This window comes from Delphinus delphis, chromosome 4 (genome assembly GCF_949987515.2).
Source record: "Delphinus delphis chromosome 4, mDelDel1.2, whole genome shotgun sequence".
NCBI classification, from domain to species: domain Eukaryota; kingdom Metazoa; phylum Chordata; class Mammalia; order Artiodactyla; family Delphinidae; genus Delphinus; species Delphinus delphis.
The window spans coordinates 70,945,406-70,970,456 of NC_082686.1; the positions used below are offsets into that span (position 1 = coordinate 70,945,406).

General features: G+C 36.8%; 1 protein-coding gene across 1 annotated transcript in view; it reads right to left on the reverse strand.

Moving 5' to 3' along the window:
• The window catches only part of OSBPL11 (oxysterol binding protein like 11), a 98,730-nt gene that overhangs the window by 20,306 nt on the left and 53,373 nt on the right, over positions 1–25,051 (reverse strand). The window contains exons 8-11 of the mRNA XM_060010821.1: positions 23,294–23,434; positions 19,513–20,011; positions 16,455–16,641; positions 9,694–9,876 (exon numbers count right to left, since the gene is read on the reverse strand). Coding sequence (XP_059866804.1) covers positions 9,694–9,876; positions 16,455–16,641; positions 19,513–20,011; positions 23,294–23,434 — 1,010 coding nt within the window. The remainder of the gene's footprint in view (positions 1–9,693; positions 9,877–16,454; positions 16,642–19,512; positions 20,012–23,293; positions 23,435–25,051) is intronic.

The window sequence follows — 25,051 nt, forward strand, 5'->3', positions numbered from 1 at the left end:
GGACAAAGGATTAATCTCCAAAATATACAAACAGCTCATGGAGCACAATATCAAAACAACAAACAACCCAATTAAAAAATGGGCAGAAGACCTAAATAGACATTTCACCAAAGAAGAAATACAGATGGCTAAGAAGCACATGAAAAGACGCTCAGCATCACTAATTATTAGAGAACTGTAAATCAAAACTACAACGAGGTATCACCTCACACTGGTCAGAATGCCCATCAAGAAAAAAATCTACAAACAGGACTTCCCTGGTGGAGCAGTGGTTAAAAATCTGCTTGCCAATGCAGGGGACATGGGTTTGATCCCTGGTCCGGGAATATCCCACATGCTGTGGAGCAGTCAAGTCTGTGCACCACAACTACCACGCCTGAGCTCTAGAGCCCACGAGCCAAAACTACTGAGCGCACATGTCACAACTACTGAAGCCCACGCACCTAGAGCCCATGCTCCGCAACAAGAGAAGCCACTGCAATGAGAAGCCTGCACACTGCAACAAAGAGTAGCCCTTGCTCACTGCAACTAGAGAAAGCCTGCATGCAGCAACGAAGACCCAACGCAGCCAAAAATAAATAAATAAATTTCTTTAAAAAAAATCTACAAACAATAAATGCTGGAGAGGGTGTGGAGGAAAGTGAACCATTCTGCACTGTTGGTGGGAATATAAATTGATACAGCCATTATGGAGAACAGTATGGACGTTCCTTAAAAAACTAAAAATAGAACTACCATATGACCCAGCAATCCCACTACTGGGCATATACCCTAAGAAAACCATAATTCAAAGGGACACATGTACCCCAATGTTCACTGCAGCACTATTTACAATAACCAGGACATGGAAACAACCTAAATGTCCAACAGTAGATGAATGGATAAAGAAGATGTGCTACATATATACAGTAGAGTATTACTCAGCCATAAAGAGGAGTGAAATTGGGTCATTTGTAGAGATGTGGATGGACAAAGAGTCTGTCATAGAGAGTGAAGTAAGCCAGAAAGAAAAACGAATGTTGTATATTAAGACATATATGTGGAATCTAGAAAAATGGTACAGATGAACCTATTTTTAGGGCAGGAATAGAGACAGAGATGTAGAGAATGGACATGTGGACACAGTGGGGGAAGGGGAGGGTAGGACAAACTGGGAGATTAGGTTTGACATAAATACACTACCATGTGCAAAATAGATAGCTAGTGGGAACCTGCTGTAAAGCACAGGGAGCTCAGCTCAGTGCTCTGTGATGACCTAGATGTGGAGGAAGACGGGGACGGAGGTCCAAGAGGGAGGGGATATAGGTATACATATAGCTGATTCACTTCATTGTACAGCAGAAACTAACACAACATTGTAAAGCAATTTTACTCCAATAAAAAAGAAAAAGAAAAAAGAAACCACTGGGTCAATGATGAAATCAGAGAGGAAATTAAAAAACACCTTGAGACAAATGACAATAAAAACACAACCATACAAAATCTATGGGACGCAGCAAAAGCAGTTCTTAGAGGGAAGTTCACAGTAATAGAGGACTTCCTCAAAAAACAAGAAAAATCTCAAATAAATAACCTAACCTACTATCTAAAGAATTAGAAAAAGAACAAACAAAACCTAAAATCAGCAGAAGGAAGGAAATAATAAAGGTCAGAGCAGAAATAAACAAAATAGAGATTAAAAAAACAATAGAGAAAAATCAATAAAACCAAGAGCTGGCTCTTTGAAAGGGCAAACAAAATCGACAATCCTCTGGCCAGGCTCACCAAGAAGAAAAGAGAGAGGACCCAAATAAACAAAATAAGAAATGAAAGAGGAGAAATAACAACTGATACCACAGAAATAAAAAAAACCATAAGAGAATACCATAAATAATTATATGCCAACAAATTGGACAACCTAGAAAAAACAGACAAGTTTCTTTTTTTTTTATTCAAACAGAAAGTCACAAAAATTATAATCATCCTCATCAGTTCACTCAGTCCCATGTAATTAATTTTTTTTTCATTTTGATGTTTTGTTAGCACTTTTATGAATTCATCAGTTTTCCATTAGAGTTCTGAAAATGCTTATTCATTCAGTTCAGCAGTATCAGACAAGTTTCTAAAAACATTCAGCCCACCAAAACTGAATCGAGAAACAGATAATTTGAACACAGCAATCACTAGAAGTAAAATAGAGTCTGTAATTAAAAAAAAAAAAATCCCAGCAAAGGAAAGTCCAGGGCCAGATGGCTTCACTGGGAAATTCCACCACACATACAAAGAAGAACTTATACTGATCCTTCTCAAACTCTTCCAAAAGACAGAAGAGGAGGGAACACTCCCAGTCATTCTATGAAGCCACCATCACCCTGATACCAAAACCAGACAAAAATAACAAAAAAGAAAATTACAAGCCAGGCCAGTATCTTTGATGAAGACCTAAACAGACATTTCTCCAAAGACAAACAGATGGCCAATAGGGACATGAAAAGATGCTCAACATCACTAATTATTAGAGAAATGAAAATCAAAACTACAATGAGGTATCACCTCACACCGGTCAGAATGGCCATCATCAAAAAGTCTACAAATAATAAATGTTGGAGAGGGTGTAGAGAAAAGGGAACCCTCCTATACTGTTGGTCGGAATGTAAACTGGTGCTGCAACTATGGAAAACAATATCAAGGGTTTTTTTTATGTGGACCATTTTTAAAGTCTTTATTGAATTTGTTACAATATTGCTTCTGTTTTATGTTTTGGTTTTTTGGCCCCGAGGCACGTGGGATATTAGCTCCCTGACCAGGGATCGAACCTGTGCCCCCTGCATTGGAATGCGAAGTCTTACCACTAGACCACCAGGGAAGTCCCCTGAGATCTTAAAAAACAAAAAATAGAGTTGTCATATGTTCCAGTAATCTTACTCCTGGGCATATATCCAGAGAAAACTATAATTCAAAAATTGGATGCACTCCAATGTTCATAGCAGCACTATATACAGTAGCCAAGACATGGAAGCAGGGGACTTCCCTGGCGGTCCAGTGGTTAAGACTCCATGCTCCCAGTGCAGGGGGCACGGGTTCAATTCCTGGTCGGGGATCTAAGATCCCGCATGCCGCAGGGCATGGCCAAAAAACAAAAAAACCCACAAGTGTGAATAAAAAAAAAAAAAGACATGGAAGCAACTTAAATGTACATCTACAGATGAATGGATAAAGAAGATGTGGTATGTATATACAATGGAATACTACTTAGCCATAAAAAGAATGAAATAATGCCATTTGCAACAACATGGATGGGCCTAGAGATTATCATACTAAGTGAAACAAGTCAGAAAGAGAAAGACAAATATCACATGGTATCACTTATACGTGGAATCTAAATAAAAAATGATACAAATGAACTTATTTACAAAACAGAAACAGACTCACAAACTTAGAGAACTACTTATGGTTACCAAAGGGGAAAAGGAATGGAGGAGGGATAAATTAAGAGTTTGGGATTAGCAGATGAAACTAATATATAGGGCTTCCCTGCTGGCACAGTGGTTGGGAGTCCGCCTGCCGATGCAGGGGACGCGGGTTTGTGCCCCGGTCCGGGAGGATCCCACATGACGCGGAGCGAGCCATGGCCGCTGGGCCTGTGCGTCCGGAGCCTGTGCTCTGCAGCGGGGGAGGCCACAGCGGTGAGAGGCCCGCATACCGCAAAAAAAAACCCCAAAAAACCAAAAAAACAGAAAAAACCCTAATATATATAAGACAGATACAAGGTCCTACTGTCTAGCACAGGGAACTATATTTGATATCCTGTAATAATCCATAATGGAGAAAAATATGAAAAACAATATGTATATACTATATGTATAAACTGAATCACTCTGCTGTACACCAGAAACTAACACAACACCGTATATCAACTATACTTCAATAAACAAATAAATAAGTAAATGTTCAAAAGTTGCAGGATATAGATAAAGCAGACCTAGAGGGAAATATATAGCATTAAACATTTATATTATGAATGAAGAAAAATCAGTGATGTAAACCAGGGGTCAAACTATGGTCCGATGCTCATTTTTGTAAATAGGCTTTTATTTTAATATAACAACATCTATCCGTTTCCTGTCTGGCTGTTTTCACATTACAAAGGCTGAATTGAGTAGCTGTGGTAGAGACTATCTGGCCCATTAAGCTTAAGATATTTATTCTCTGGCCTTTTACAAAAAGAAGTTTGCTGACCCTGACCTAACTTCTATTTTAAATTTGTTTGTTTTGGGCTGTGTTGAGTCTTTGCTGCTGAGCGTGGGCTTTCTCTAGTTGCGATTAGCAGGGGCTACTCTTCATTGTGTTGCACAGGCTTCTCATTGTGGTGGCTTCTCTTGTTGCGGAGCACGGGCTCTAGGTATGCAGGCTTCAGTAGTTGTGGCACGCGGGCTCAAGAGCACAGGCTCAGTAGTTGTGGCGCACAGGCTTAGTTGTTCTGCGGCATGTGGGATCTTCCCAGGAATCGAACCCGTGTCCCTGCATTGGCAGGCGGATTCTTAACCACTGTGCCACCAGGGAAGTCCCTAACTGCTATTTTAAGAAACTAGAGGAAGGAATAGCAAATGATGCAAAAAATAAGCAGAGAAAAGGAATTAAGAACAGAAATCAATGGAAAAGAAAACAGAAATATAGAGAAAAGTCAATGAAACCAAAAACTAGTTCTTTAAGTAAAATTAATAAACCTTTAATCACACTGATCAGGAAAAGAAGTTATCACCAATACAAGGAATGAGTGTGGGGCCACTACAGATCCTACACATATTAAAAGAATAAGGAAATATTATGAAATACACACCAATAAATTTGAAAAATTAAAGGAACCAACTCCTTGAAAGACACAAACTACCAAAACTTGCTCAAGAAGAAACCGATAGGGCTTCCCTGGTGGCACAGTGGTTAAGAATCTGCCTGCCAATGCAGGGGACACGGGTTCGAGCCCTGGTCTGGGAAGATCCCACATGCCGCGGAGCAATTAAGCCCGTGTGCCACAACTACTGAGTCTGTGCTCTAGAGCCTGCGAGCCACAACTACTGAGCCTGTGTGCCAAGAGCCCGCACACTGCAACGAAGAGTAGCCCCCGCTCGCCGCAACTAGAGAAAGCCCGCGTGCAGCAACAAAGACCCAATGCAGCCAAAAATAAATAAATAAAATAAATAAATTTATTTTTAAAAAAAAGAAGAAGAAACCGATAACATCAATAGCCCTAGGTACTACAGATACTAAATTTGTGGCTAAAAACTTTCTTCCAAAGAAAACAAAAGACCAATAACCCCCAGGAATGTAGACAAAAATCTATAATAAAAGTTTAGCAAAGAGAATACAGCAGCATCTCTTAAACATCTGATTCAATAATAGCCAGATTCTTATATCTGCTTCTACATTCAATCTATTGTGATACATATTGTTTTAGTTAAAGTATATAAGGAAAATATGGCTTCACACAGACATATAGCTGGAAAATGGAAGAATATTTTAATAGATATTTCAAATAACTCAGTTCTTTGATACCATATTAAAACTCAGCAAATGGTAGTTTTTAAAAGATTAGCTGCAATGTGGAAACTGAAAAATGTCAATGAATTTTTCATGCTCTGCGACATGGAAATCCATTGGTCTAATTTGCACCTTGAATGGAATTTTTACCCATGCATAATTTTGTAATAACATGCATTGGTCACCTGAAAAATGATCTTCCAGATGTTGACATATTTTATCATATTTTAAAGATCACATTAATTAGTTTCACCACTAATTTCATCAGAAAACTCTTTACTAGGGACGTTTTCAGTTTATTGTGACAGATACAAGTTTTCCAAAATTTTGATTTCTGTCTTTAAACCTCCACTTTTTTCTCCAGTTTTTTTTTTTTTTTTGGGCCGCGTCAGGCGGCACTTGAGATCTTAGCTTCCCAACCAGGGATTGAACCCGCACCCCCCTGCATTGGAAGCGCAGAGTCCTAACCTCTGGACCTCTGGACCACCAGCGAAGTCTCTTTTTCTCCAGTTTTACTGAGATATAATCGACATACAGCTCTGTGTAAGTTTCAGGTGTACAGCATAATGACCTGACTTACATATATTGTGAAATGATTACCACAGTAAGTTTAGTTAATCATCATTCATCCTCTCATATAGATGCAAAATTAAAGAAATAGAAAAAAAACTTCTTTTCCTTGTGATGAGAACTCTTAAGATCTACTCCCTCAACAAATTTCAAACATACCATACAGTAGTGTTAACTACAATCATCATGTTGTACATTACAACCCCAGTACTTATTTATCTTATAACTGGAAGTTCATTCAATTCCTTCACTCCTTACCCCACACTTCTGGTAACCACAGTCCGATCTCCTTTTCTGTGAATTTTTTAAATTAATTTTTTTGTTAAGGTATAGTTGACATGTAACATTATATTAGTTTCAGGTGTACAACATAATGATTTAATATTTGTATTACTGTGAAATGATCATCACAATAAGACTAGTCAACATCCATTACCATACATAATTACCAAAAAAGTTCTTTTTCTTGTGATGAAGAATTTTAAGAACTACTCTCTGAGCAACTTTCAATTATACAATACAGTATTATTAACTATAGCCACCATGCTGTACATTACATCCCCATGACATTTATTTTAAAACTGGAAGTCTGCACCTTTTGACCTACTTCATTCATTTCACCCACTCCCCAGCTGCCCACCTCTGGCATTTCAGAAATACACCAATCTCTGTTCTCTGTATCTATGAGCTGTTTGGTTTTGGTTTTGGTTTTTTTAAGATTCCATATATAAGTGAGGTCATACAGTATTTGTCTTTATCTGTCTGACTTAATTCACTTGGCATAATGCTCTCAAGGTCCATCCATGTTGTCTCAAATGGCAAGATTTCATTCTTTTTATGGCTGAGTAATATTCCATTGTGTGTGTGTATATATATATATATATATATATATATATGACATTTCCTTTATTCATTAATCCATTTATGGACACTTAGGTTGTTTCCATATCTTGGCTATTATAAATAATGCTGCAGTGAACATAGGAGTACATAGTTTTTTGAGGAACCTCCATACTATTTTCCATAGCAGCTGCACCAATTTATATTCCCATCAACAGTGTAGTGTTTTTTACTTTTCCCTTGGATTCCATATGTAAATGAGATCATACAGTATTTGTTCTTTCTCTGAGACTTGACTTCACATAAAGCATCCATCCATGTTATCACAAATGGCAGGATTTCCATCTTTTTTTTTTTTTTTTTTGTGGCACGCGGGCCTCTCTCTGTTGTGGCCTTTCCCTTTGCGGAGCACAGGCTCCGGACGTGCAGGCCCAGTGGCCATGGCTCACGGGCCTAGCTGCTCCGCAGCATGTGGGATCTTCCTGGACCAGGGCACGAACCCGTGTCCCCTGCATCGGCAGGCGGACTCTCAACCACTGTGCCACCAGGGAAGCCCAGGATTTCCATCTTTTTAAGGACTGGATAATAGTCCATTATACATATATATATATAAAATATATACCTCACAACTTCCTTATCCATTTATCTGTGAATGGGCACTTAGGTTGTTTCCGTTTAAATTTTATTATTAGCAAAAAATACTGCCAGGCTTCCCTGGTGGCGCAGTGGTTGAGAATCTGCCTGCTAATGCAGGGAACACGGGTTCGAGCCCTGGTCTAGGAGGATCCCACATGCCACGGAGCAACTAAGCCCGTGAGCCACAACGACTGAGCCTGCGCGTCTGGAGCCTGTGCTCTGCAACGAGAGAGGCCGCGATGGTGAGAGGCCCGTGCACCGCGATGAAGAGTGGTCCCCGCTTGCCACAACTAGAGAAAGCACTTGCACAGAAACGAAAGATGCAGCACAGCAAAAATTAATTAATTAATTAATAAACTCCTACCCCCAACATCTTAGAAAAAAAAAATACTGCCAATTGTTTTCCTTGAAGTGCCATGTGCACATCGTTCATTTATAAGGAAAATGTCTGCCCAATATTAAAATTAGGACAGCCTTACTTTGTCGATCATTTAAGTAAAAATAGTGTTTCAAGAAAGGGTAATTTGCTTGTAACTCAAACAACTGAACAAGTGCTCTTCCTCCAGATAACCACTGTACTTCTTTATTATCTAACACAAGTGCTTTATGTATACTCCAAATCTGTCATGCAGAATATTAAAAAAGACAGTTAATCAATGTTCCAGATTTAATAAAACTAATAATCTGTACTGCTATTCAAGCAGATTTTAAAAAGAAAATGGTATTTAAAAAATTGCAAGGCCGAAAAGAAAAAAATTGCATGGCAGTGAGGAATACCACGACTACTTGTACAGTTTGGTGCCACTGCTTGATTGGTGCTAAGGCCCAGCAGTGCCACCCACCATTGCTTTTGTATCACCAATGCACGTGCAAACAGAGAGAAAAAGACAAATAATATCTTAGCATTATTATGAAAGTTTTTTCAACTTGAAGACCCCCTGTACAGGTCTCAAGGGCCCCAGGGGTCCACATACCAAACCTTGACAAACTCTCCTAAATAAATCCTAAATACACCCATAGAAGAATTTTTTTCAATCATTGCTGTTTTATTTTTTGACCGAACCTGAGTTTTTGGTTAAAAGGTATTAAATCCCTTTACACATCTACTTATAAATTGTTTGGTTTCATTTATGTGTTCTTAAGATGTTTAATGCTTCCTTGTATTTGATACAGTAATACTTCCATGTGACATAAAATTTAAACAGTACAAAAGGGCATTCTGTGACGAGTAAGTCTCTTTGTTTTTTTTTTTGTGGTACGCAGGCCTCTCACTGTTGTGGCCTCTCCCATCGCGGAGCACAGGCTCCCGGACGCACAGGCTCAGCGGCCATGGCTCACGGGCCCAGCTGCTCTGCGGCATGTGGGATCTTCCCGGACCGGGGCACGAACCCGTGTCCCCTGCATCGGCAGGCGGACTCTTAACCACTGCGCCACCAGGGAAGCCCGTTAAGTCTCTTTCTTATCCCAGACCCCAGTATTTCTCTCTGGAAGCAACCACTGCCAATACATTTTGGAGACTACCTTGTTAACACATATAGATCCACTTCATTTACTTTTAAAGGCCTATGACATATATTGACAAAATACCCTCTAGGAAGGCTGTAGCAATTTACCTCTCTAACCAGCAATGTGAAAATGTCTATTCGCTCATACTTTTTCCAAAAGAGATACCATTTTAAAAAATGAATTTGTCTTATTGTTTAATTTATATTTCTTTAAATTCTAATTACACTAAACAATTTTTCATTTTCTTAGTGGGCATTTCTTTTTTTCTATTTTTGTGAACTACCTCTTTGTGTCTTTGCCTATTTTTCTACTGGGGTACCCATCTTTTTGTTAATAATTTGGAAGCGTTTTTATGATAAGGATAGTAATCCTTTGACTACAAAATGTTAATATTTTTGCCCAGTTAATGTTTTATTTTTACTAAAATGTGACTATGTATCACATAATGTCATAGCTGGTACGGGGTTTAAGAGCATCAGATCAGACCAATAATTTCAATTTATAGATGAGGAAGCTGATGCAAAGCAGTGAAGTGACTTGCCCAGGGCTGGAAGTTAGTGAAAAGGCTTAGATTAAGATCCAGAGTTTCTGACTCTTTCCTGGATGGATGCAAGGATGACATACCTGGATTCAAATGGGTCCTGCTTCTCCAGAGGTCTTACTCTTTTCTTTGTCACTGCCAATTTAGTCAAGTCCACACACTTTGTCTCTCCATTGCTGTAAGTGAACTCAAGAACACTATTCCATTCCCCTTGTACTCTGCATACAACAGTGTTGGTGATGTTGTGCTTTACTTCACCTGTAACCCTAGAAGCAGACAGAAAAAAAAAAGATATGCTCTAGTAAGTAATATTGCTTATTTCTTAGGAATTCTGAAACCCAGAATGTACTTTGTGAATTCTGTTTAAATTAGTTACACATATCACTTCAATTTGTCAGCGCCAAATTCAGTTACAATTACAAGTCAATTTGTCAGTTACAAAGTCTTTGTAAATCCCTGGTAGTTTCCTAGATAATTTTTTCAAATAACATCAATTTAATTTGAGAAAGAATACTAGGAATCAAACTGGAGACTCAGTTACTATATGTGATCACAAAGTGTGGTATTTTAAATGCTTGCTACAAACAACCATTATAATATTAAAACTAGGAATATGAAAAATATTAACATTTCTTTTTTATTACAGAATAAAAATGTTACAACACTACAGTCTATTCAATTTTTTTTCAAACTAGTCCTATTTAAAAGTTTAGAGTCCCTATATTTTAAATTCTGGATATACAGATTCTGTATAAAACCACATAAGCTTAATTTTAAATTAAATATAGAAACCAGACAAATCAGTAAGAGGTAGAAAAAAATAAAAGATACATTAAACATTTGTTAATTCTCTTGGCAAAAAGAGCACTGGTATACAAAAATTATCACTATCTACACAAAACTCAGAGAACTCAAGCACTAACGTTGTTGAAAGTTTAATGAAGAGTTATCTGGCTGGACACAGACAGGATGCAGCTCAAATGAAGGCTGGAATAGAAACAGGTCTAATTATTTTTAATGAAGTACTTTATGTTCACTGTCGGACACAAACAACAACAGGGTCAGATTCGACAGAGGTTCAGAACTCAAAGAATAGTGGGCAAATGTTAGGTTCTGGTCAGTGTGCCAGAGATTACGGTTTATCTGGATTCAAAAGAGAATCCAGGGACTTCCCTGGTAGTCCAGTGGGTAAGACTCCATGCTCTCAATGCAAGGGACCCAGGTTCGATACTTGGTCAGGGAACTAGATCCCACCCACATGCAAGCCGCAACTAGGAAGTCCGCATGCCACAACTAAAACCAGGCTCAGCCAAAATAAAAATGAATGAATGAATATTAAAAAAGCTGGGGGGGGGGAATCCAAAGGACCAAAGCCCAGGTTCAGGTGACAGCTCAGGAACCATAAATAGCATTTGCCAGATATAAGCCAAGGGCCTGGGAACCAGAAGGTTGTAGTTGAATTTAGGGAGTCCGTAGTTTTTAAGCAGGAGAAGTGAATGGTCTACAAATTCAGAGCTCAAGGCAGAGGTGTAGGAGCCAATAAGCAAATGAGCCAGATCTTAGAGATCAAGGTGTACGAGGGTTTGGAATCAAGAGCACACCAAACATCCCAAATTAAACGTTAGGCATAATTGTAGCTCACTGGACACAAAGAACAGCGTGACTACAAGTCTGCTTGATTACAGCAGGAGTGGGAACTCTAGGTTATACCTCAAAGCGTTTGAACTTAAATAACTACACTGCTAAGGGTTTTTGCCTGACTGAATGTTTTTTGTGACATCCATGTTTCCTCTCTGATCCCACTTGCCAACATTGTTTCCTTCCTTGAAAATTTATCTGTAACCAAACATGATATGAAGAGATGACACTGAACACTTACCTCTTCCATCTTCCAACCACATATACCCAGAACTATATTCTGTGAACTGAGGAATAATAATCCGTTTCTCACTTGATCTTTCTTTTACTGCCACAATCTCTCAAGTTATCATTATCTCCTTCACAAGCCTTTCCACTTAAAAAGTAACAAACCCTAGGTCCCTGTCCATGCATGCTGGGTTACACGGGGTCTTTGCTGCTTAGTGCAGCTACACACAGCAAGAGCATCGTGATGAGAACTGGGGCAGGGAACAAGAATTGCACATGCTAGAGGCAGGCCATGAGAAACTTGCAAAAGGAGCATAAGGAGGAAGAAGGGCCTCGCCTCATTTTGCTTATAACAATTCTTCTTAACAGTCTAATGCAGGGTTAGTGAACGTCTATAAAGGACCAGAAAGTAAATATCTTAGGATTTGTGGGCCAGGCTGTCTCTGTCACAACTTGACTCTTTCACTGTAGCAGGAAAGCAATCACAGACAATATGTAAATGAATATCTAAATATCTAAAGCATATAAATCTAGGTCTTGTATCAAATAATGATATGGAATATGCTGCCTTTAAAATACTTACCAAAGAGTTAAATTTTAAGTTGCCATCCTACTCATCTCTAAAGTGAGGATAACTGATAACCGATAAGGCATTTACTGTCTCACTTTCTAAGAATGACATCAAGTTTTTTTTTTTTTCCATATTTACTTATTTATTTGGCTACGCAAAGTAAGTCCTAGTTGCAGCACGCAGGATCTTTGTTGCCGCGTGCAGGATCTTCGTTTCGACATGCAGGATCTAGTTCCCTGACTAGGGATCGAACCTGGGCCCCCTGCATAGGGAGCGTGGAGTCTATCCACTGGACCACGAAGGAAGTCCTCAAGTTGACTTTTTAGATTATCTAGACCCTGTCTCTATAGCTATTTAGAATACCAGAAAATCACTGGATATATTAACTTGGCTTCATACAGAAAAATTTTATTTAAAGATTGAAAGTTAAGACTTCAGCTTTGGATTTTACTGATGTATATGTAAGAAATACCACATGAAGGGAATTACATCTTATGCAGAACTAAAGACATTGTTCTATTATGTTACTCAATGCCACTACATAAGAATACTTGATACAAATCCCTTCAAAATTTAATACCAGGAAAGTAGTTTATCTCTCCTGAAAAAAGTGATAGGCGTCCTTTATCAGACAATAAGAAGTACGTTGAGTATCATGTTGCTCTTTTTACTTTAGCAGAAGAGTATTTTCGGGTACAATAATTACCTAATCCCAGGTTCACAGCATTATTGTCCTTTTCCATCACTATGGTTACTATAATAACAGACTTTATTTTTAATTGTCTATTATACATGAGTTTTTCCTAAAAGCCTTATAAATGCTTTCCAAAGACAGGGTCCTGCATTCTAACATTAGACTAAAACCTTAGGCAGAGATCATCTTTTTACTTTTCTATATCTTCAGTGTGCAGAAAAGTATGCCACTTAGCAGTTAGTTAACATAAATCTTAATGACATTATACTGCTACATATATTTAAAAAATCACCATCCTAAAGTGAGTGTGGAAAATGGGATCAGGAGATGGACAAGGACATGAGGAATAGTTAACTAGGCCTGTTTGGCTCCATCAGAGAGAGTTGTGGAAAATGAGGGAGTAAGGAAAGACAAGTGGAAGATAATATATTTATATCAAATGCAGACAGCAGATAATGTGTCTGGCTTGATTGCAGACAGCAGTGGAAAAACTAGGCTATGTCTGAGGAGGGAGGCATGGTTATTAATAAAGACATGAAAGAGAGTCTTAGTTAAAATATTCTGTAAAATTGAAAAAGAAAAGATATCAAAATAGAGAAGTCTGTTTCAAATATGAATCTTTTAAACGAGAAATTAGGTAAAACCATTGGTCTTAAGGGAAATCAGAGTGGAAAAAATGAGGAAACTTTGGAGTCAACCAAAAGTATACTTCCAAGTAACAAAAAGATCCAATACTTGTGGCCTTATGGATAGGTAAAAAAGTATGAAGGGAGAAAAGAAGCCAATTTAAATAAGAAATTCAAAGAAATAAGATGGCAAATATAATGACTGATCACTAACAAACCAAGGATATCTATCTAAAATTATTAGGAGTCTTAAAAAAGTCAAAGTATGAAAACCAAGAGAAAATTTCTATGCAGGATATTTGCAGCAAGGAACCATCTAAATGTCATGGCAACGGTAAGATTTGGAGGATGAATTTTGATTCTCTAAATTAAGGTAGTCCTGGCAGTATGATAAATTATAGCTTATATTTATTATTATAATTTAAGGCAAGATAAAGCAATGATTCAGGACAAAGGTTTGGATATTTTGCATTTGACAAAAAAATTAACCTGAGCTCAAAACTATAATGAGCTTTTATAAAAGGACATTTGAAACTTAAGACTTAAAAATTAATCAGAATAGCTATCATATAGTTGAGCTGTTACAAAATTTGAAGAAAATTCTGAACATGCAAGTGAGGTAACATTATGTGTACTAGATACGAAATAGGTGTTAACTGAAAACTCAGAAAATTCATATGTAGAAATACAAATGAACGTTATGTGGGAAAGCCTTTAACAGCCTCTTATTTCCTTCTCGGTAGCAAAGATTTAATAATGGAAAGGAACCCACTGAATCATAATAAATATGGGAAAGTTCCCACTCATGGCTCAACATGTGATAACGCATATGGATAGAATAAATATGGGAAATCCTTAAAAGCGATTTTATCTCTTAATCAACCCAAGAAAGTTCACAGAGGAGAGGAACCTTATGATGAATAATAATGATTTCAAAAAAGTCCACAGTTGTGGACTTCCCTGGTGGCCCAGTGGGTAACACTCCACGCTCCCAATGCAGGGGGCCAAGGTTTGATCCCTGGTTGGGGAACCAGATCCTACGTGCATGCTGCAACTAAGAGTTTGCATGCCACAACTAAGAGTCTGCATGACGCAACGAAGATCCCACATGCCACAACTAAGACCCGGAGCAGCCAAATAAATAAATATATATATATATATATATTTTTTTTTTTAAAAAAGATGTGATATATATCTTTAAAAAACAGAATATTACTCAGCCATAAAAAAGAATGAAATATTTCCATCTGCAACAACATGGATGGACCTAGAGAATATTACGCTTAGTGAAGTAAGTCAGATAAAGACCAATACTATATGATATCACTTATATGTGGAATCTAAGAAATAATATAAATGAATGTATATGCAAAACAGAAACAAGACTCACAGATATAGAAAACAAACTTGTAGTTAAAATGGAGAAGGAGGGGGGAGGGGCAAATTAGGGGTATGGGATTAACAAACTATTGATACTACATATAAAATAGATAAGCAACAAAGATATATTATATAGCACAGGGAATTATACCCATTATCTTGTAATAACCTATAACGGAATATAATCTGCAAAAATACTGAATTACTATGCTATATAGCTGAAACACAATATTGTAAATCAAATATACTTCATTTAAAAAAAAGAAAAGAAATTCATCAATATCATTGTCAATAAAAAGTGCTGGACTTGGCAAATTTTTCACTGTAGTTGTGTCCCCTAAGCATTTGACTCAATTATATACTTTGAAGAATGGTTTCACCAATGCAGGAATGTTACAGGGATATAGATTTCAACTTTAACTTCATATAAATAAGGGGTGTCTGAAAATGGAATAGGCTGCCTCATGCATTATGAGTTCTGTACTAATGATAAGGTACCAACACAATGAACAAATCAGTTATCGGGTATGATGCAAAAGGATTTAGACACCTAGCAAATGTTGGTGTAGTGACTTCTAAAGTCCCTTCTAAATGTAAAGTTTGAATCCTGTGATCACTATGGTGAGAGGAGTAAGTAGAAGCACATATAACAAAGTGTGAACCATATTAAAACCTTCTCTAAGGATAAAAGGCGACTATTCTGACAATCTCCAGTGATTCTGTTTGGGTGATCTGTAATTTTTTTTTTAATTCTCTGCTTCAGTGTTTTTGAAATCTGTGTTTTTTAAGGCCATTCAATGCCTGGGAGCCAATAAATCTTTCTTTCCACTTCTAAGATTGTTGAGTACCAGTTGTCCGGTGAAGAAGTAAAATAGCTATATGCACTGAAAGTCTCATACGTGACTGAAGAGAGTGCATTTTGGTATAACCACGTAAGAAAACTGTTTGGCAGTAATAAAGTTAAAGTTTCATTCCCTACAGCCCAGCAATTCCACTCCTAGGTATCTACCAAACAGAAATTCATACATACATTCACAATGTTCTAGCAGCACTATTTGAAATGGCCCCAAATCAACTTCTATACTTTTGTATGTATGTTATTCTTCAATAAAAGCTCTGTAGAAAAAGAAAACTATCCCTACTTCAGGACAGACAGAATAGACATCAAAAGCTTAAGGAAAGAGTCAGTATCCTTTTGAGGATCCTATTAGAAAACTTATCTTCATGGAGTTGGGTGATCTGGACGAGTGCTGAAAAGACCAACAAGCCACTAAAGGGCCGATTCATAGATGGAATTAGAACAAAGCCACATTCAATACTGGTGCCTAAAGATACTGGCTTCCATCATTGTGCTTCTTGAACTATTTCTTAATGATTAGATGTATTTTCATCCTAACTTGTAGCGACACTACCTCTACTGAGGTCTGGATCCAAGTCTGAGTCCCTTTAAAGGCAGAAATTGGGCCAGAAGCTACATGTCCATTTGTTAGGAGTTCTAGTTTACAAGAGAAGATAGATCTGTCACTATTTTAAAACCAGATCGTGATTTCCAGAATGCCTTCAAAGATCAAATATATTAAACAAAAAATAAACATGAATAAAAATCCAATCCCATTTCACATAAAACAAAGCAGAAAAAGAATAAAGAGTTATAATACAAGATCAAACTGATAGAATAAGAGCCAGGTATCACTAAAATATTCTTACCGGTGCAGTTTGCCACCATAAAATGGCTTAGTATGAAAAGTGATGCTGGCTGAATACCCAGTTTTTGCACAGTTGACACTGACTTTGCCACCCAGTTCTACCCAAGGAACAGTTAAAATTGACCGGGCATATGCACAAGGTAGAGAAAACGTATACTCTTCTCCATGCTCTAGTAGACTGAGGATTCCTGAATGTGAAAACATAAAAGTGGTTAATATCTTTAAAAAAAAAAAAAAAGACAGCTATGAAAAATCCATATTAAGTTTTTCTCCTGCCTGGTAAATGAACATCATAATTTTGCTTAATTTTCTTTTAGCTTTGGATGAAATTGGCTTCATTTACTATTGTATTTGACAACAATTCCTAGTAATAGTGAATCGAGGGTACTTTCATTATGACTTTATTATCCCTTTGGGGTTCATGGGACCAGAAAATGTTGCAGTGGAAACTGTTTAAGAGTTCTCTCTAATGCTCCTAAAAGTAAAATAAAACCTTAAGTCAGAATTTAAGTCCATGCTATACTGTATCATCATAAGATCTGATCATTAGTTAGTACTAATAATTTAAGCAGTTTTTGGAATAACTAAATATCTAACATTATAGAGTCACAGACCTTAATCTCAGATGGTATGATGGGGGGGCGAGGGCGGGGAGAAAGTGTTCTTCATTCTATTCTATGCATATTAAGAAAGAAAAAAAGTAATTTTATGATATAAACTAAGGTCCTCATAATAATTTTGTTTGCCAAATTCTGAAGTATTTAAGGTGAAGCTACAAGAGTTAGAAGTGGTAGTTTTCAAACAAATATTATTCTGATGGGGCTTGTTCCATATTAAGTGATGCTATAAAGATGGCTTTAAAAAACATATAAAAAAGGGAATTACAAAAAAAAGGGGAATTACATAAATGAATAATCAATCTATCCTAGATAATTAAGAGACATTAAGGAGACTTGAGCTACATTACTAACCTAAGCTCATTACCTAGTTCACCATAAAAACAAATACCAAACTGGATGTGTACTACTAGTCTGAACTATGATGGCATGTCTCTCTTAATGAATGCTCGTTAACTACTGTGTTCTTAATGTTCACAAATAAGGGCAAAAATTATGATAAATATTTTAATATAGTCCATTTTTAGGATAAACAAATAGACAGACTGAGATTCTAAAGTAGTCTACTTTACATAAAGCAACGCCAACTATTAATTTGTATTGCCCTTAACAGTTTTCACAATGGGCAACAATTAATATTGAGCCATTTGAAAAGGAATATGGCTCTGTATGTGATATATTTATATATAATGGGAGCTGTCAGAAGACATACATAACATACTTGGTTATATTTCAAGTATTTAATAATAACTGTTGATTAATTCTAAGTTGGAAAGGATATCACATACTTTTCTAAAAACATTTGGCCTTATAAACTAGATTCATGATCTTTGATTTCTAGGAAGATAGTTAACATAAGTAATATTCACTATGGAATTTAACGTCTAATAAATATATAATCAGTTTCTACTGAATGGGAAAATAAGACTAGTTAGGATAACTGAGATTCAAAGTATTCTAAAATCTCATTCATCTGATAATTAAACAGAATTTTCCCCTACTTTTCAATAAAAACATGGCTGCTGACAGAAGCAAAATAAACTCTCAGAAGTTCCATTCTCTGATTTAATTTACTTTCTGTTGAGAGTGTCAATAGCAATTTAATTTAAAAAAGACAAATCCATGAATATATAACTAGCAAATCAAAAAATAACTACCATATACATCCTTCTCAATGCATGGTTAAGATATTAATGCTTTTCCTCATTTCTTGAGGTATTTCCTTTCTTGGAGTGGGAGAGGATACTATCACCAGATATTCTCTGTACCATGAACTGTTAAGAGTAACTGTCCTCAGGGAGAGTGTGTCAAAGAATGAGGGTCTAAATCCGACTATGCCTTAACCTCTATGATCCTGGACACATCCCATCACCTCTAGGCTTCAGGTTTTTCATTTCTAAAGTAAGTAAACTGATTTGTGAAGAGCCTAGGGTTAATGTGATGCAGCTTATAACTGGAGATAACAAACTTTTTTTTTTAACTAATAAAATATCTTCTAATGTTATAAAAGTTTTGATTAGTTTGAAACATTTGGAAATTGGTAAGACAGCACAACAGGAGTTAAAGATGAGGAAAGCTTAAAAAGGGGATAATATATTTTCTTCAAGGCTAAAATAACACAATTTCAAAATGTTAGGGTCATAAGCTTAATTATGCCATGCTTACACTGTAAGTTTATATTTAGAACAAATTTTCCTATGCACGAGAGTGTTCCTTAACATTAAAATGGCAGACCATTATATTTTCATTAACTCTGCAATGATTTCTGTGGAGATATTTTTGTTATTGTTAATTTGTTTTTTCTATTCTTAGCCAAAAAATATTGTATTTCCTTAAATTGTTTTTTCATAATCATTTGCTGGAGTAGATATAAAGTTTGGCAATATATTTTAAAATATTCTATGAATATCTCCTATGAAATACAAAAGATGTAGATATAGATTTACCTAGAAAATATTTCTTGAGTGCTGTTTATAATAACAAAAACATGTTTTAAAGCATTATTAATAACTTGGGAAAATGAATATTCAGTGCAAAAAAGGAGGACAAAAAACTACATAGAGAGAATCCTAATTTTATAAAACTAAAAGTATGAACATACACACATAGAAAAAATACAAAATACTAGTTAAATTTATCTATCTCTGGATGAAGGGATTAGAGATACTTATAGTTTCTCCTTGATACTTCTAAGTTTTCTAAATTTTCTATAATAAAAATAATTTACATTTAAAATCAGGAAAAAAAGTTAAAAAAAAAGAATTCATATTTGTTGACAGATATGCCCCCTCCCCCCGCCACCAGTATTCTGAAACATACTAGGAGTTGGGGAAAAAAGTAGTACACATAGCAGTTCAAATTTATAACTAATATTTCTCTAGCTTCCCCAAATTTAAGGTTATAGTTTGATATTAAAAATTGGAGAATAATTTTTCTACTTACCTTCCCCAACCATTGTCACACCTATCGACATGCCTAAGAATTTGCTCTTAGTCCAGACGTGCACATTTACACACATCTTCTTCTCTGCACATTCTGCATAAAATCCTGAGACTGGAGGATGATGGGAAACCTGCTCAGCAACAAATCTGACTGTGTAACAGTCTGATCCCACCTGGCTCAAAGCCTCCTCTGATGGAGGAGCATGATTTGTGACAGCCTGGGTGGAAGAGCTGCTAATGACACTGGATGCTACATCGCGTTTTGGTATCCTCCAGGAACAGTGAAACGTTTCTCCAATGATAGGATTGTATGGTTTCTTAGCAATGGCTCCCTTACGGCCTTCATGAAATGAGGTAAGGTAGTATTCAACAAAACGAATCATTCTGTCCTCAGCTGTAGCTCCATTAGAGACGGCTATAAACAGGTCTGGATGAGACATAAAGTCTGCATACATTTCCAACAGGGAACGCTTCTCTAGGATAAATGTAGGCAGCACCACCTAAAACAACAACCACAACAACAACAACAAATCAACCAGAGAGAGCAATACAAAAAAACAGTAATTAGTATCTTCAGATAATTGAGGGGCTACTCTTTGTTTCGGTGCACAGGCTTCTCATTGTGGTGGCTTCTCTTGTGGTGGAGCACGGACTCTAGGCACACGGGCTTCAGTAGTTGTGGCACGTGGGCTCAGCAGTTGTGGCTCACAGGCTCTAGAGCGCAGGCTCAGTAGTTGCAGCACACGGGCTTTGTTGCTCCGCAGCATGTGGGATCTTCCCGGACCAGGGATTAAATCTGTGTCCCCTGCATTAACAGGGGAATTCTTAACCACTGCATCACCAGGGAAGTCCCTATAATATTACTTTTAAAAGAACAAAATAATGGGGAAAATGGCTATTACTTATTCACAACATGCAAGCCAGGACCACAATTACCTTCTTGGTTGCTGTAGCCCCAGCACCTAGCACAGTGTCTGGAATATAAGAGGGGCTTAATAAACATCTGTTGTATCAGTGTCATTGTTAGACAGGAGGTATATGTGACTGCAGTTTAGTCACCAGGTTCTTAAATGTTGCTCAGAAAGTACCATTCTTTTAAATGTTATATGGCTGTTCATAATTTGTGATCAGTTAATGCTAATGATTTTATATATAAACACAATACATATGTATTTCTTCAATTAACAATGCACAAATGTGGGGAAACGATATTAAATTCATTATTCATGTCAAGAGAGACTTTACCATCTGGATTATTATCACAGAACATTCTTTTCAAATGTTCTTATGCCTCATAAACCCCAACACTGTTCTTATGCCTTACAAACCTAAATCTACTAAGGGACAGCAAATACCATAATAACCAAATAAACTCCTTACCTGACTGCTCATTTTAACCTATTTTACAACTAATAGTCTTTTCTGAACCACTAATATAAAAAATATTTCTAGAATAAAAATGATACCTGGGCTTCCCTGGTGGCGTCCGCCTGCCGATGCAGGGGACACGGGTTCGTGTCCCAGTCTGGGAAGATCCCACATGCCACGGAGTGGCTGGGCCCATGAGCCATGGCCGCTGAGCCCGCGCATCCGGAGCCTGTGCTCCGCAACGGGAGAGGCCACAACAGTGAGAAGCCCACGTACCGCAAAAAAAAAAAAAAAAAGATACCCAGTTGAATACTAAGTTTAGATGAAATATGAATGTTTAAATGGGTTTCTTTATTCCTAAAACGTCTGCTTCTTAGTAGGCTATTAATTCAATCAATTTACTTAAAAACCCTCCTATAATTACTATAAGTCAAAGTAAAGAAAGAACTGTGTTTTTGATTTTGAAATGCTTCAAAGTGAATGCTAATGGAAAAATGCTTTCTATATTTAAGTTGCATTTTCAGGTGAGTAACTCACTGGAATCAAACAACCTTTTAATATACACTTCCACTACCTTCAAAAACCTCAATTTGAAATATACCTTGTGAAGTCAATTTTGAAATCCCACACTAATGCAAAGTAGTGTCAATAGTAACTCAAAGTATGTAATTCCACAGTAGTAAATGTTTGACATACATAGGTTTTAAACCTTACTGGCTTTTTAAATCAATGTCATGGATTAATTGTTAAAACAAATTAAGGCACACTAATTTGATAAACTGGGAATGGAGAAGATGGGCCTAAAATTAAAAACTATAGATCAGTGCTTCTCAAACTTTAATGTATATATACATATTACTGAAATGAAGATTCTGGTTCTCTAACTTTGAGATTGGGGGCCAAGATTATGCGTTTCTAACAAGTTCTCAGGTGATGGTGATGCTACTGATCTTCAGACCACACTTTTTTCTTCTTTCAGTTTTATTAAGGCATAATTGACAAATAAAACTAAGATATTTAAAGTGTACACTGTAGTGATTTGATATACACATATATAGTGAAAGGGCTCTCACTATCAAATTAATTCAGGCCACACTTTTAAAGTAGCAAGGCTGTAGACCAGGGGTTTGCAAACTATGGCCTTTGGGCCAAATCTGGCATCCTGTTTGTGTAAATAAACTTTTGCTGAAATACATCCATGCCCATCCAACATATTATCTATGGCTGCTTTCACACTACAAAGGCTGAGTTGAGTACTGCTGATCCTTAAACAATATGGGTTTGAACTGCAGGTCCACTTATACATGGATTTTTTCCAATAAATATACAAAAATATACATGTAGAACATCATGTGCAAGACTTGTATTGAAGTGGATAGTCTATTCTTACACAGGATTAAGGTGAGTAGTATGTAATATAAAATGAATAATATGTTAGTTTTCTTACTGTTTTATAACCTCGTTTTCTTACTGTTTTATAACCTCGCTCTCAAAGAATTACATTAAAGTACCGTACCTCTCTCACAATGAGAGAAAAACTGTGTATTATCACAGGTATGTGGGTTTTTTTAAAAAATGTAACAATGTTTCCAATATTGTTTTATGAATATGACTGCAATACTGTATGTCATAAAAATTTTATAACAATTCATTCATTAGTGTATAGGCTAGGCTACCATGAAGCTGATTACACTAGGCTACCATAAAGCAATCATATTGCTGCTTCTTCATTATCAATGCATGAATCATTATATCTGTAAAAAAATTTTTTTCACATTATCTTTTCATTTTTGATATCTAGTATATACTAGTAATACATATACATAGAAACAAAATTTGCATTAATTGAGTGTTTATGTTATTGGTAAGGCTTCCAGTCAACAACAGATTATTAGTGGTTAAGTTTTGGGGGAGTCAAAAGTAATATGCGGATTTTCAACTACATGGGGGGTTGGCTACCCTAACCCCTACATTGTTCAAGAGTCAAGTATAGTTCCAACAGAGATCTATGTCCACATAGCTAAAAATATCTACTATCTGGTCCTTTACAGAAAATGTTTGCTGATCTCTGTTATAGATTAATACCCAAAACACTATCCAAAATGGGAAGTAAGAATAAAGTAGAAGTATCAATGACTTTAATGGTTTTGTGGGATTATATCCTTTTCTTTAGATTTTCCAATTCTGTATCCCAATGGATCCCTTTTATTTTGTACAGAAACAAGACTATAGGTCTTTATTTGCCATGTGACTTAATGTTGCACAAAAAACCTATCACATTTTTTATGAAAATAAATGCTGATCAAGCAACTAAGAAACCAACTCATAAAGATTAAAAAGCCCTGACAACATTAACAATCATAGGTATAGTCCTAATCGAATGATCTCCTTAGACTGTTTATCCCATTACTTACTCTTGTTAAGTCCATGCCCAGCTTGAGCTGTGATAAGAGATGTAGAATAACACTGCGTTGCTCTTCCACAGCTCCCAGGTCATCCTCCTTGTTGTCACAAGTATCCTGCACCTCATCATCTGCATTTATTTCTTCAGGTTCCTTGATGCAAAATAAAGCAAAAGTCTATTGTTACTAGTGCTTATTGAGAGAGTTGCATGGACATATATACACTACCAAATGTAAAACAGATAGCTAGTGGGAAGCAGCCGCATAGCACAGGCAGATCAGCTCGGTGCTTTGTGACCACCTGGAGGGGTGGGATAGGGAGGGTGGGAGGGAGACGCAAGAGGGAAGAGATATGGGAACATATGTATATGTATAACTGATTCACTTTGTTATAAAGCAGAAACTAACACACCATTGTAAAGCAATTATACTCCAATAATGATGTTAAAAAAAGAATAAAAGTATAAACATCAGATGAAGACATTTATATTGGGCCTAAATGAATCTGAGAACAGACAAAAATCTTTCTGAAAATACAACTTCCATCACTTGGCCATGGAACAGATTTCCTTCAATGAACCCATTATCACTGACATTGAACATATTGTGGTTTTGTCATAAATATCACACATAAAACACACAATATTTTGTGAAAACAGGATTTTTCAGAAAGAGTGAAAATGTCTCACCTGAAACTTAGGCTTTGCAGGCTTTGACTACCTGCCAGGGGACCCTACCACTACCTATATTTAAGATGTTTTGAGAATTAAATATTTGCCCTATTTCTAAGCTAACACTATAAAAGTAAAATTTTAAAGTGACTATACATGTCAAGTCTAACTTCTGTAATCTATATTTAGATATTCACGCATCCTTGGAGTTGTCAGGAAGAAACTTTGGGGATGAAGAGAATTCTAGGTGCAGGTACAGAAAACTTGTAGTTGTTTATGCAGTCTTAATGCCACAAAATGTTCTCTGCATAGTTCTTCAATCAATAAAACAACTCCTTGATAAACCAAAAATGTTTACTCTCATCTCAATAGGGTCTTCGCTCCAAATAACTGGTTAAGAGAAACCTAATTTCTTATTTCTATTTAAGCAACAAATAAAAGTTTCAAATCCCAAGATTCTATAATCTTATCAGATGTCACTTTCTGGGCTTCCCTGGTGGCGCAGTGGTTGAGAGTCCACCTGCCGATGCAGGGGACGCGGGTTTGTGCCCCAGTCCGGGAGGATCCCACATGCCACGGAGCGGCTGGGCCCGTGAGCCATGGCCGCTGAGCCTGCGCGTCCAGAGCCTGCGCGTCCGAGCCTGTGCTCCGCGGCGGGAGAGGCCACAGCAGTGAGAGGCCCGCGTACCGCAAAAAAAAAAAAAAAAAAAAAAAGATGTCACTTTCCATGTTTATGTGGGGATGGTGTCCCATCTCTCTCAGTGGTACCTCTTTTCATTACCTTTGTGCAAGACAGACTTCATGAGTATATTATCTTTGGTATTGTATTAAATTTTAAGTTATGAGGATTTTAAAAAGAAAATGATTCTTCTAATGTCTCTGCCTTTAACTTTCTCTTCCCATAACCAAATCCTGTCAAACAAGAAGCCCATCTGTTCTATATAGCTAGGCAAAGAAAACCAATCCTAATCAGGTATAAAATCAAGAACTTAATGTTCTCAAAATATTAAAAACAAAGTACAAAACTTGGTGACACAGTTAAAGAATAATGGGTTTCTGGTTATTCTTTTGCCTTTGTTTTTCTCCTTTTTCTTCTCTC